The 15,000-nt window shown below is 35.3% G+C and overlaps 1 protein-coding gene across 1 annotated transcript in view; it reads right to left on the reverse strand.

The window, feature by feature from the left end:
- LOC115228986 (extracellular matrix protein 3-like) overlaps positions 1 to 15,000 on the reverse strand; it is a 507,023-nt gene that overhangs the window by 81,159 nt on the left and 410,864 nt on the right. Inside the window, exon 3 of the mRNA XM_029799424.2 lies at positions 1,667 to 1,813. Within this exon, the coding sequence (XP_029655284.1) occupies positions 1,667 to 1,813 (147 nt within the window). The remainder of the gene's footprint in view (positions 1 to 1,666; positions 1,814 to 15,000) is intronic.

Consider the following 15,000-nt stretch of genomic DNA (forward strand, 5'->3'; position numbering starts at 1 on the left):
CTGGCTGTCTATCTGTCTATCTATATGTGTGTAAAAATATACATACATATATATATATATATATATATATGTGTGTGTGTATGGACACACATGTATATATATATATATATATATGTGTGTGTGTGTGTCTGTGTGTTTATATATTATGTATACATATATGTTCTTATCAGAAGGGTGAGGGTATTTATTGCCTATAAATGTACTACTGCAACTGAATCAAACTGACTTTATCCTATTTGATGAAAGACCCCCAACCTCTGCCATCACAAATAGTCTACTTTAAGTCTGGCGGGGTTAGTTGGTAGGTGGCATGTATGTGAGATTGATTGAATGTTTACTAAAGAGAAGTTGTCTGTATTTACATTAATATAAATATTAGAGAATATTACAGAAGAGTTAGATATGTGCATATATATATCCATATGTAAGTATGTGTGGGTGTGTTTCATGTGTGCACATATATGTATATGTTCATGTTTATACACATTGAAAGAAATGGACGGAAAGTAATATGAATAGGATATATAAATGCATGGAGGAAACAGAGGTAATGGAATGCATATATACATAAATATATGTGTGTGTATTTATTCATATGTGTATGTAATTACATATATATATATATATATATATATATATAGTTCAAATTTATAGGAAAACAAAAGATGAAGACAAGTGTAAGAACAACAAGCAAGTGTATTAGTTTGACACTCAGGAAAATGGAAAAGTCTGATATATACATATATATATATAATATATATATATATATATTATATATATTATATTATATTATATTATATTATATATATATATTATATTATATATATATATTATATATATATTATATATATATATATATATATATATATAATGTTATATTATATTATATTATATATATATAATATATATATAATATATATATATATATATATATATATATATATATATATATATTATATATATATATATAAAATATTATTAGAGACAAAACCACTATTTTGCAAAACAAACAAGGAAAGACTTAATCAATACATAAAATTTTAATAAATAGTCAAAAAACTTCATAATTTGACACTGAATTATTGGAAGTCCACCTGAAGATTGTCGATCAAGACAAGAAACGATTGTAGTGGCGGTTTTTTTGACTATTTATTAAAATTTTATGTATTGATTATGTCTTTCCTTGTTTGTTTTGCAAAATAGTGGTTTTGTCTCTAATAATATTTTATAATATTTTACTATAAAATTGGATTTAATCCTAAATCTGATTTTTTCCCTGTAAATTTGGATTTATTCCCTAATATTTATTATTATATATATATATTATATATATATATATATATATATTCACATATATAAGTATGCATATATACATATATATGTGTATATGTGTGAGTGTATATATGCATATCTATATATGTAAAACTCTCACAGATATACGACCTGTTGGAAATGAAAGTAGTACATATACACACAGGTACATAGTGAATAACAAAGCGTATACCTATAAAGAGAGACAGTGAGGGAAACAGACAGAGGAGATAAGACGGTGTGGGGTAACAAATATAAGAGGTAGAAAGGTAGAGAGGTTGTTTTGAAAGTATGTGTAATGCTGATTAATAACATGTAAATAATTCCATTAGATAAAATATACATTTCTACTCACTTATATAACATGTTGTACCAACATAACCTCGCCTCCAAAGTGTGATATTTAATAATTTTTCAACTTCGTTTACTTTGAACAGATTTTTCTCCATTGAAATGATGGCCCAATTGAGGTGGAATGGTTGGTTGCTTAAGACATTACCATCTGAAATAGAGAAAGAAAAGAAAAATGTTTAGTGATATCATCATCATTATCATCATCATCATCATTTATCATCATCATTAATCATTATTGTCATCATATCATCATCACCTTCGTTGTTGTCATCACCATCATCATCATCATCATTATTATTGTCATCATGACCACCACCACCGTTACCATCATTACCAATGCCACCAACATCCTGTCTTTTTGCTACTAGAAGTACATTTTCTACTGTGTCCTTCAATTTTTGTAAAGACCAATATTTTGTGATTTGAGGGTGATTTGATTGCTATTTCTAACAACAGATCATGCAAAAAGGCATAGAATTTCTTTCTAAGTTATGGTGTATCAATAATTTTCTAAAGTTGAGTTTAGACTGAGTATTAAAGCCTGGAAAAAACATATCTGTTCTGGGCAAGATATTGGTTTCAAATTTTGGAACAAGGCCAGGGATTCGGAGGGGGTGGGGTAAATCAATTACATTGAGCCCAGTGTTTAACTGGTACTTATTTTGTCAGTCCCAAGAGGATGAAAGGCAAAGTTGACCCCGGCAGCAGTTGAACTCAGAATGTAAGGCTGGAAGAAATGCTCGGCAGTATTTCTTCCAGCACAGTAATGATTTTGTCAGCTTGCTACATCCAGTAGTGAGGTTTCAACTTAGGAATTCAAGAGTTTTGGAGCCATGAATTTACTCTTTAGCCACCACTCCTCCCTAGCTTGGGGTGGTAGTACCTGTTAAGGACCCTAGATATGTGTCACATAGCAGCTGATGGTCATGTGTATAAATCATATAGGACTTCGGGATAGCTGGACCCTAGACATATGTCACGCTAACTTACCAGTGTATGAAAATGCCTTGATGTCATTTGAACCCTGTCCAAGGGTTTTAAATAAGCTCTGTACCTCAAGGGTAAGCTCAGAAAAAGCAGAAGACAAGCAGAAGAAACTGTAAATAAATCAGCAAAAGGTAATGGTAATTCATTACCGTATTGTTCTCAAGAAAATTCTTGATTCTTCAGACTTTGATGTGAATGTTCATGATTGCCAATGCCTGTAAAACTGGCATGGTACGAGAAGAAGGAAAAAACACATTTGACTGTATTTATGTGTATGAGCATGTGTCTGTATATGTGTGTATATATGTATGTGTGTGTGTGTGTGTGGTTGAAGGGAGGTGTATGTGGGTAACAGAACAGTAATTATGACAAGATTCCATCCTCACAGCTATTTGACGTACATTCCTAGACTTCAGACTTTACCAAGATTTCGTGTAACCTGTTAGAAGTCGTCATCCAATGCTATTAGAACTATTACGACAATTGTACAAATACCGTATCAGGTTTGCTTTAAAAGCATTCTAGCTTTCTCAGAACTCGGAATTGGTATCCTCTCTAACTTTCATTGTTTGAATGTGTTGAATTCTTTGATTCCTCCATTCCATTACACCTCACTTCACTGTGTCCAGTGCCAGCTGCAGATTTTGAAGTTGTGAAGGTGGAAGGCTGGGAACAATTCAGTGTGTTTGCCCTGTATTTTGGAAATGGCTGTGGTGGTGGTATGAAGGGGGTGGGGATGAGGTCTTTTACTTTGTCACATAAAATTAAAAGAAGTGGACTACACTTTCTAGTCTTCAACATGTGCATATGAATATATAATTGTACAAATTTAACCCTTTAGCATTCAAATTACTTTGTCAAATGTAAAGAAAAGACCCCCTTTGGTCATTCATGACCAAAGGATTACACTTAGTTCTTCTCCAAGGCACAAGTCCAGGCATTGTTGTTTATAGAAGACCAGCAGTCACTCATGCATACCAACCTCCCCTCTTCATGCCACCAATTTTATCCAAGAGAAAGGCAAAGGCTGATACAGCTTCGCACCAGTGACATCACAACCCATTTCTACAGATGAGTGAACTGGAACAATGTGAAATAAAGTGTCTTGCTCAAGAACACAACACACAGCCCAGTCTGGGAATTGAACTCAGTACCTCATGATTGTGAGCCCGACGCTCAAACCACTGAGCCGTTGCTTATTTATTCATATTGTTTTCAATTAATCACACATTATCTTCTAGCTTCAATATTTCTATGGTGATTTTGTGTATTTTTATCATGACATTGTAGGGGTAGGTGTGAGATTAATATTTGGGTTGAATATAGCCAGATTAAATGCTAAGGGTTTAGATATATGTTTGTATGTGTTTATCACATACACGCATACAGACATGTACTCACATGACATACACACACACAACACACGAAACACACACACACACATGATTGAATAGTTATCTATTAATATTTTATTTTAATATATATTGTACATGTATATGTATATGTTATGTTTGTATGTGTGTGTATATAAAAGTGTTTGAGTGTGTGTGTGTGTGTGTGTGTGTGTGTGTGTGTGTGCAAATCTATACTGGAGGTGATATTTACAGATGTACACAAAATGGACATGCGTGTGATTGCATGTATGTGTGTGTGTGCAAGTGTGTGTGTGAGAGAGAGAGAGAGGGAGAGGGAATGAAAGAGAGAGAAAAAGAGAGTGTGTGTGACAGAAGGAAGGACTGAGAGATGGAGTTAGTGAAAGAGGTTGTGTGTGTGTTGTGTGTGTATATGTGTGTGTGACTGTGTGTGTGTTGTGTGTGTGCTGTGTGTGTAATTGTGTGTATGTGTGTGTATGTTTGTGTGCATGTGTTGTGTGTATGTGTTGTGTGTGTATGTTTGTGTGTAATTGTGTGTGTATGTTTGTGTGTATGTGTTGTGTGTGTGTATGTTTGTGTGTTGTGTGTGTGTGTGTGTATGTTTTTGTGTGTGTGTATGTTTGTGTGTGTTGTGTGTGTGTGTGTGTGTGTTGTGTGTGTATATGTGTGTGTGACTGTGTGTGTGTGTGTGTGTGTGCTGTGTGTGTGTATTGTGTGTATGTGTGTGTATGTTTGTGTGCATGTGTTGTGTGTATGTGTTGTGTGTGTATGTTTGTGTGTAATGTGTGTGTATGTTTGTGTGTTGTGTGTGTGTGTGTGTGTGTATGTTTTTGTGTGTGTGTATGTTTGTGTGTGTTGTATGTGTGTGTGTGTGTGTGTTGTGTGTGTATATGCTTTGTGCTTTGTGTGTGTATATGTTTTGTGTGTATGTGTGATTGTGAGTGTGTGTGTGTGTGTATGCATTCATGTGTGTGTGTGTCAGTTAGTAACTGAAGAGTAAGCCACTGAGAATAAGTCACAGGTTATGTTAAAATGCTGATCTGTCAAACTACCTTATTTTCCTCCTTTCCTTTTTCAAGCGCCCTGTCCAAACACTCATCTATTTTACCATGCTAACTAACATTGCTGAGGTGACATTTCAAAGAGTCAAATTCCTCCAAATTCACCCGCACCCTCACTCCACCACCTCACTATTTTTTCAGTTGGTTCGTCTGTCAACACTACCAACTTTGATCTAATTCCTCCTTACACCTTACCACAGTATCCCACCATTTTCGGGGATAGTATCATCTAAATAAAGACTTATTTATTGATTTTGTACATACAGGAGTGGCTCTGTGGTAAAAAGCTTGCTTCCCAATCACATGATTCCGGGTTCAGTCCCATTGTGTGGCACCTCGGGCACACAGTGGGACTATTATAGCCTTCAGCTGACTTAAGCCTTGTGAGTGGATTTGGTAGATGGAAACTGAAAAAGCCCATCACACACACACACACATATATATATATATATATATATATGTGAAGGTGCCACGCAGTGGGACTGAACCCAGAACTATGTGGTTGGGAAGTAAGCTTCTTACCACACAGCCACTCCAGTGCTTATGTCTAAAAAAAAAAAATTGTGATGGTCATCTCAAGGTTGTAATATCTTTGATCATAGGTTATTTTACGAGTGCTACCAGGGGCTAAACAACAACAACAACAAAATAAAGAAAATAGAAAAAAAACCCTAAACAAAACCAATATAAATAAAAAATCCCCCACACACACACAACTCTCCCCCATGCTTCTACTACACCCTACATCACACTCCATATTACTGCTCCACCACCACTTACAACATACCAAGCCACATATCACTCTTCACCACCACATCACCCTATTTTACAGCTTCCTCCACCTTCCTACTACACTCCTTCTGCAATGCAGTTGCAATTTTTCCGCTAACTCTCCGTATCTTATCATCCCACAAACCCTTCTAATACATACCACCCTCACTAAAAGTAAATGCATGTTTATTTAAATTTAAATACTTCAGAAATTATAACTTCTTGTATTACCAAAAAAATGCTCGTACAGATGTAAGACTATGCAGAAAACCAGATAAGAGTCTGGTACCCTGTTACCCACATTTTCTCTTTCTTTCTTTTTTCCTCTTTTTATTTTTTTTTTGTCTTTTGGTGTATTCCTTCGGGATTTCATTTGAGTTTATCTCGATTTGTTATACATATATTCATATTTTGTAGTTACTTGTTGAGGATGATGTTGTTGATGATGATGATTATGATGATGAAGTGCAAGGATGATGATGATGATGCTGAGGATGATGAAGGTAATGATGCTGATGATGACGATGATGATGAGATCAGTAACAATGATGATGACGATATTAATGATGAAGATGATGGAGGTAACAAGAGTGTAACGAGGATTATGATGATTGATTATAAAGATAATGGTAATGGTGATGCCATGATATTTAAAAATGAATTCAAGTAGGAAATCCTAGGCACCAATATATTCTCAAACATTTCACAGCATGACACCTTGGGCAAGTGCCTTCACTACAGTTACTGACCTCCTACATGTGTCAAGAGTGATGTTTCACTCGTACATAAAGTTTTTGGCATAGTTTTAACAGTAAGATGCCCTTCTTAACGAAAGTGTATATGTACAATGGGTATGCACATTAATGAGAGAATTACCTACAAACCAGTACGTCAAACAAAAATACATTGTGTTATTGAATTTTAAATGAATGGTACAGACATCGTTTGTCTCTCTCACTAACTGAAAAGTAGTAAACCAGTAATGGGGTCTTTGGAAATTCTTAAGTCAATGGTATATATTGTTCAGAAAATGGTTGACATAAAATATAGATACGTACACACATTCGTGCACATACAATTCAGGCACACGTTTTAAAGAGAAAAGTTAGTTACAAAGACTACAGACCCATTGAAAAAAGCCAAGACAAAGCAGTGAAAACCGATAACAAATAGTTTTTAAAGTTCTAGAACTTTCGGTATGGCTTAGTGAAATGGATGATGGTGATGGTGGTGGTTAGTGTGGTAGTGATGATGATGATGGTCAAGATTGTAAGGAATTAGGAAAGGAGAACGAAAAGATGCAGGCGATATTAAAGAAAATCGCTAATGTAATGTTGCTGCTGTTGTTACTGATGATGATGGTTAAGGAAAAGAAGAGAGAGGATGAAGGCAGAGGCTGGGATGGATGGAAGAGTATTATTATTATTTACAGTCCTATCTAATAAATTGGATTCACAAACACCACCACCACCACCACCACCACCACCACTATTATTAACACCACGGCTCCCCATCTTCAACACACTTCCACCACTACCATCAATAACAACCTCCCCCAACACTGCCCTTTGCCATTTTTTTTTTTTTTTTACTCTTTCTCGCTTGAGGCATGCTAATCTGCTTCATTGAGACATATTAAACATCATCTTAGCATCCAGCTTCCTTGAAGCAATGACAAAGAAAACAAAAACAAACAACAACAAAAAGAACACTCATATACAGAAGAAAAAAAAAAACTAAATTAAAAACGTGTAAAACAGACGAAAATAGAAAACATTTCTAAACTCAAAATACGAAACTAAATAATTAAATAAATAGCTATATACATCGCCTTATTATCTCATCGCGTTACTTTTATTGTTGTTGTTTACATTATTGTTATTATCGTGGTTGTTGTTGTTGTTGTTGTTGCTGCTGTCTATTCATATTATTAGATTTAAAGGGATTAAAAGAAGACATTAACATGCTTATTTACTGTAGGTACCGTATTGCTGATTGATTCCTATTGGCTTGTCTGCTCATTTTTGCAACGTTATATATTTTTTTTCCCATTTCTTTTTATTGTTATTAGCCACAACAATTAGTAAACAGAAAGCTGTGTAAACTGATTTAAGATAAGATACCCAAACGAAAATCCCAACTACCCCCCCCCCCCCCGCACCAACTTGTTCCCCTGTATCACCAGGAAAGAATCAGTAGAAGGCGGGGGAAGAGTTGCTGGCTTTATTTATTTATTTAGTACATCTTCATCTTCTATTTAATTTCTTCGTCTTCTTTCACTGTATTTATTATTCTGTTCTACCTTCATTTTCTTTTAGTTATTTCACCTTTTCCCATCGTGAAGTCTTCTAGTTCCTTCTCTTTCTGCATTATTATCATTGTCACTTTTCTACCTCTTTCTCTTCTTCATTCATCTTCATTTTTTTCTTCTCTGTTCTTTACCATTTTCATCTCCTCCTACTTTTTCTTCTTCATCATCGTCATCGTCATCTTCATCATGATCACAATCATTTACTTCTTCAATTTGATTTACTTGTACATCTTTTCATATATTTTTCTGGGGGTTTTTTTTTTGTTTTCCTACTGGCCTCTCCATCATCCCCCGGTCCCTTCCTTACCAACATCTTCTGTAATCACTGCATGTTTAGTTCTTGTATTAGTCATTACTTATAGCCGTAAGCATAGCTATATGTGATGCGCGTGCGTGTGTGTAGGCACGTGCGTGTGTGTATGCGCGTGCATGTGTGTGTGCGGTTAATAAGTTTGCATTGCAAGTATGTAAATTTTGGGTTCGATCCAGCCATGCGGAACATTGGACAAGGGTCTTTTTTATAGCCTCAGGTTGACTAATGTTTTGTGAGTGGAATTTTGGACGGAAACTGTGCGGAAGTTCATTGAACAAGATAGAGTTTAATTATCCCTGTAGTATTGATTAAGCTCCAGAGGAAGGCAATAGCAGTCTGTAATTTGTTAATTAAGATTTCGGGATGCTCTGCAATGCCACCAGATGTCAAAATTTGAATTGTGGCACCTATTTGTTGTTGTTGTTGTTGTCATTATTTATGGCAACGAGGGCGAAGGATTAGTATGTGGTGTGTGTGTATGTGCATGTCATTGTGTTGCTTCCTCAATAGAAATTTTACATCAAATTCCAAGAAAGATTTCATATCCAAACTACCAGAATGACCTTGCTAATCCCTGTTCCACTATTATGCCTCCTTCATCCACTAGAGAAACAGTCAAAGACATGAAATAGTATTTAGTGCCAAGATAATATACCATAATACATCGTGTTTAAGTTACAAAGCAAACTTATAGGCACAGGAGTGGCTGTGTGGTAAGAAGCTTGCTTCCCACCCACATGGTTCTGGGTTCAGTCCCACTGCATGGCACATTGGGCAGGTGTCTTCTACTGTAGTTTAGAGCTGACCAAAGTCTTTTTCAGCTAAAAAAAATTACTGGGGTCAATTCATAAGGCCAGTTTTCCAGGATTATGTGGTTTATAAATTGAGCCCCAGGACAGGTCGCCAGTCACTGGCAGCATTACTCATTTTTACCAGCTGAGTGGACTGAAGAAATATGAAATGAAGTGTCTTGCTCAAGAACACCACACATCATCCAGTCCATGTGTCAAAACTACAATCGTATGCACAAAGCTATATATATTTTGTGAAGAGAGAGCAGCTGATTATCCACCCCTGTACTTGTCTGGTACTATTTGATTGACTCTCAAAGCATGAAAGAAAGAGTTGATCTTGATGTGATTTGAACTCAGAATGTAAAAAGCTGGAACAAGAGATTCTTGTCTGATGTGCTACAGAGCTTGCCTAACTATTACCTTTCAGTAATAATAATAATAATGATAATCTTTTCTACTGTAGGCACAAGGCCTAAAATTTCGGAGGAGGGGGCCAGTCAATTAGATTGACCCTTGTATGCAACTGGTACTTAATTTATCGACCTTGAAAGGATGAAAGACAAAGTCGACCTCGGTGGGATTTGAACTCAGAACATAAAGACATGAAATACTGCCAACCATTTCTGCCAGCTCACCACCTTAGTAATTATAGTAATAATAATGATAATAATAATAATAATAATAATAATAATAATAATAATAATAATAATCCTTTCTACTAACGGAACAAAGCCTGAAATTTTGGAGGAGAGGACTAGTTGATTATGTTGACCCCAGTGCTTCTCTGGTACTTAATTCATTGACCCCCACCAAGAGGATGAAAGGCAAAGTCGACCTCAGTGGGAAAGGATGAGTTGATTCCAGTGTTTCACTAGTACTTAATTTATTGACTCTGGAAGGGTGAAAAGCAAAGTTGACCTTGGTGGAATTTGAACTCAGAATATAGCGACGGGTGAAATACCGTGAAGCATTTTACCCAGTGTGCTAACAATTCTGCCGACTCACCACCTTAGTAATTATAATAATGATGATGATAATGATGATAATATATTTCTTTATTGCTCACAAGGGGCTAAACATAGAGAGGACAAACAAGGACAGACAAAGGGATCAAGTCGATTGCATTGACTCCAGTGCATAACTGGTACTTAATTTATCGGCCCCACATAAGCTCAAGGCTACAAATTTAGGGGGAAAGAGTTTAGTTGATTAAATCAGTCTCAGTAATTATCTGTTATTTTATTTTAGCATCCCCGGAAAATTAAAATATAGAACTGACTTTCATGGGATTTGAACTCAGAACAAACAAGCTAGCAATATTTGTTCTGACGCTTGACCAAATCTATCCAATTCATCTCTTTCCAATGACAACAATGAATTTTTAATAAAATTGAAGGATTGTGTAGTGATTATAATTAACCATAAAGGTAAGACGTGTTTATTAAATGTCATTTCATATCATTTTAATCTAATGAGTAAGGTATGAATGCTACAACATCATACCCCCTTTTTCCATAAAGATATAGGGAGGGCTTCGTGCCTGGTGGCAATAAACCAGTAAGAAGGGAGTTGTGTGAAAGTAATAAAGATAGGGAGAAGCGATAACAACAATGTAATAAGTTTTTTTTATATCTTTCCTGGATTTATATGTATGGGTGTGCGAGGTAATGGTGGGGGGTCATGGAAAGATAAAGAGGGGGGGCTGGTTGTGTTATCATTTAATCCTTTATGGCATGTCTAAAAAAATGAGATAATACATAAACAGATCCCTTCATCCTGTTAGCTTCTCCAATTATACTATTACTATTATTATCATTATTGTTATTATTATTATATTATTATTATTATTATTATTATTATTATCATTATTATTATTGCAGTTGTTGTTGTTATTATTCTGGTTGATGTTGTTGCTGATGTTGTCAAACGTGTTTTGGGAGTTGTTGTAGTTAGTTGTTGTAGTTGGTTGATGTTGTTGTTGTTACTGTAACTTGTTTGGACTTTTGAAAACAAATGAAAGATAGCCTACAAGAGCTAGACTAATCTGCCAAAAGAAAGAAAAAAAAAGGCAAAAAAAAAATAAAAGAACCCTCCAAAAAACATGAAGAAGCCAAGTTCAAAACTGATTCTTTCATTTACCATTTTCTAAATCCTCTCTCTTATAAACACATACCACACATACTTCAATCCAATGCATGATACCATACCACACTGCACCCTCGCTACACAACACCCTGCGTTATATACCTTCACTCCCCTACACTATGCCCATTATCATCATCATCATCACCACCACCAACATCACCATTGCTGCTGCTGCCACCATTTCCACCCTCCCCTCCAGCATTGCCACCACCACTACCATCATTGAGCAAACCACCACCACCAACAACAACTACACCACTGCCACAATTGCTGCTGCCACCACTGCCATTTTCGCTTCCACCACCACCACCATTGCCACTACTGTTGCTCCCCACCACTGATGTTCCCTACCACTGGTGCCATCTCCAGTGTTGCACAAAAGATGATATCTTCAGAAGAGGAATGAGGAATTGGAATGAGAACAACCAGAAACTTTGTTTTCATAAAAAAAAAACCCCAAAAAACCAAAAAAAATACAACTGGTTCATTCTAACTAAATTTTGTTTTGTTTGGCTTTTTGCATTTGAATATCTTTGTTTTTTTTAATATCTGTATGTATATGCAACTGTGTGTGTATGTGTATGCATGCAAGTTCATATCAGTCTTCATCCACACATTATCATCACATCATCGAACCCATTAACCTGATGGAATGAAGTTTGTCGTGAATTTTAAGCTATTATCAATATCTTCAATTTTGTAATTCCTGACGAAGAATCTAATTTTTATTTCAAGAGTTTTCCGTTTTTGTCTTTGGAATTAATTAGACGCCGAAACAATTTGTAGAATTTATATTCGATCTGTATCAACCTGGATTATGAATCAAATATTCTCTATAACTACAGTTTTTTTTCCTTTTTTTATATACTTCATATATATCTATATTGGTCTGTCTGTGTCTGTCTGTCTGTCTGACTATCTATCTAACTATATATATATATATATATATATACACACACATATATATATATTTATATATGTGTATTGGTACAATACATAACTTTTTCCAAATATTTGGTTATAACAGTGTAGTGTGGGTCACTATTTGGGGCTTAAAACATACAACAGTTAGTCTACTGTTGTTAAAATAATTAGCTTCCCTACCACATGGTTCTGGGTTCAGTCCCACTGTGTGGCACCTTAAGAAAGTATCTTCTATTATAGCCTCGGGCCAACCAAAGCCTTGTGAGTGGAATTGGTCGACAGAGACTGAAAGAAGCCTCTCAAATATATATATATATCTATATATATAAAACTGTAGTTGTGTAAGTGTCTGTCCCCTTCGATTTAGATTCCTAACTACTCCCACATTTTGCGGTGCAGTTTAACCAAATTCGGTATCTTATAGTCGTGATTCATATCGAGCCCGTCTGAGTATTAGTGCGCGTCTACGATGAGTCTACGATTTTAAAAATAATTTAACATAATTTTTTATTCCATTTTAATGCATAATTTTTCGTGTGTCGATGGCGGCGGAGTTGGCGTCCATGGTCACACCTGCACCTGTTTGCTTCTCCCTCGTGAAGCTGTGGGGAAGGGAGTGTAAGGAAATCAACGTCGTAAAGCGTTGTTAAAGAGACCAGCGTTCTTTTAGAACAACGACTTCATGGCTTGAAGACACTGAGTCAACGATTTAAAAAAAAAATTACCATCATTTTTTATTCCATTTTTAATGCATTTTTTTGCTATAACTCTCTAAAAGTGCTTATATAGTTATTTCCCTTACAAACCTGAGCAACGCCGGGCGATACTGCTAGTATATATATATATATATATATATATTTATATATGTGTGTGTGTATGTGTATTTGTGTATGTGTCTGTGTTTGTCCCTACCACCATTGCTTGACAAGTGATGCTGGTGTGTTTATGTCCCTGTAACCCAGTGGTTCAGCAAAAGAGACTGATTGAATAAATACTATGGTTACATAGAATAAGTACCAGGGTCGATTTGTTTGACTAAAAATACTGCAAGGCGGTGCTCCAGCATGGCTGCAATCAAATGATTGAAGCAAGTAAAGAAATAAAAGAATATACATGTCATCATCATCATCATCATCATTTAACATCTGTTTTCCATGCTGGCATGGGTTGAACGGTGAGACAGGAGCTGGCAAGCCAGAAGACTACCCGAAGCTTCACTGACTGTTTTCTTAATGCCAACCACCTTACAGATATATATAAATGTGTGTGTATAAATATATATATAAATATATATAAATAGATATGTATGATGTATAAATATATATATAGATATGTATATATAAATATTTTGTTTTTGGATTTGGTTTGCAAGATTCTTTATATGAGTTCGTGTGTTGAAGCATATTCTGTTGTGTCTGGGGAGAGTCATTTTCTTTTTGTGCCTTGTAATGTAACACATTCACCAGTAAAATTTCCACTTATTTCTTATTTTTATTTTCCTAAAATTTTCGTTGCATCTTGCAGCCTTTTCAATAGTCTTGAAAATTTTACTGGTGAGTGACTTACATTATAAGGCACAGAAAGAAAATGACTCTCCCCAGACACAACAGTATATATAAATATATATATAGATATGTGTATATATATAAGTATATGAGATAGCACACACACTTGTGTGTAAACATCATAGGTTTAGGTTGATAAAGAAAAATATTGAAATCATTATCAACATTTGAATTTTTACTAAATATATAGCCATCGCAGAGTGGATTTATAATTTTATCATTTTTGCCCATATTTTTTTTCACTTTTTTTTATAGTATATATTTTTTTTCAATCATGCTGATTCTTTCTTAGTCTTGGAATTTTATTGAATTTCAAACTGTTAATAGGATAACTACCTATCATGCAACAAGTAAGTGTAGTTAGGCACAAAAACTGTATTGGTCATATGCCAGACAAGATTTTTTTTCCCCCCAAAGAATACTGACAAAAAGAGGAGCACATTTTTCATGCTTCTGTTGAAATGAGCATCATGCTTTTATATTTTCTAAAGATTCTTTACTTATTGTGATTTAGTTAGTCGCCATTGTTATAGAGTTGATGTATAGCTAATCAATGTGTACCAAGTTTAGATGTAGTTATTTATTTATAAAACTTGAACTGATATTCTATACTCTGGAGAGAGTACTATAGCAACATTTACAATACAGCTACTAACTACCACAATCACCGCCATTACCACCATCACCATCACTATCACCATCACCAGGAGCAGCAATAACAACAACTACATTGCTACCAAAACTAGTTTTTACTTTTACAGAACATGAGACTGTGCAGTATGTTAGTAAACTTCCAACTGATACTGCGTCTGGAGAAAGGGGATATGGCTGTGGCCTTTACAGGCCCTCTGAGAGCTTTGAGAATGATGTTAACACTTCATATTAAATCATGATGACTCGGTCAGTGACTGTGAGAAAATATGGGTTGATGAAGGGCCGAATATACAACGTCTAGGGTGGAGTGAGGGTGAGGGGGAAGAAGGACTGGGTTTCATGATTAGCGGTCTGAGTCTGTCTTTGCCACATGGTTTCAAGTTCAGTCCAAGTGTGTGACACCTTGAGCAAGTATCTTCTATCGCCCTTCCTCCACC

This window comes from Octopus sinensis, linkage group LG2, assembly GCF_006345805.1.
Source record: "Octopus sinensis linkage group LG2, ASM634580v1, whole genome shotgun sequence".
In the NCBI taxonomy this organism is placed as follows: domain Eukaryota; kingdom Metazoa; phylum Mollusca; class Cephalopoda; order Octopoda; family Octopodidae; genus Octopus; species Octopus sinensis.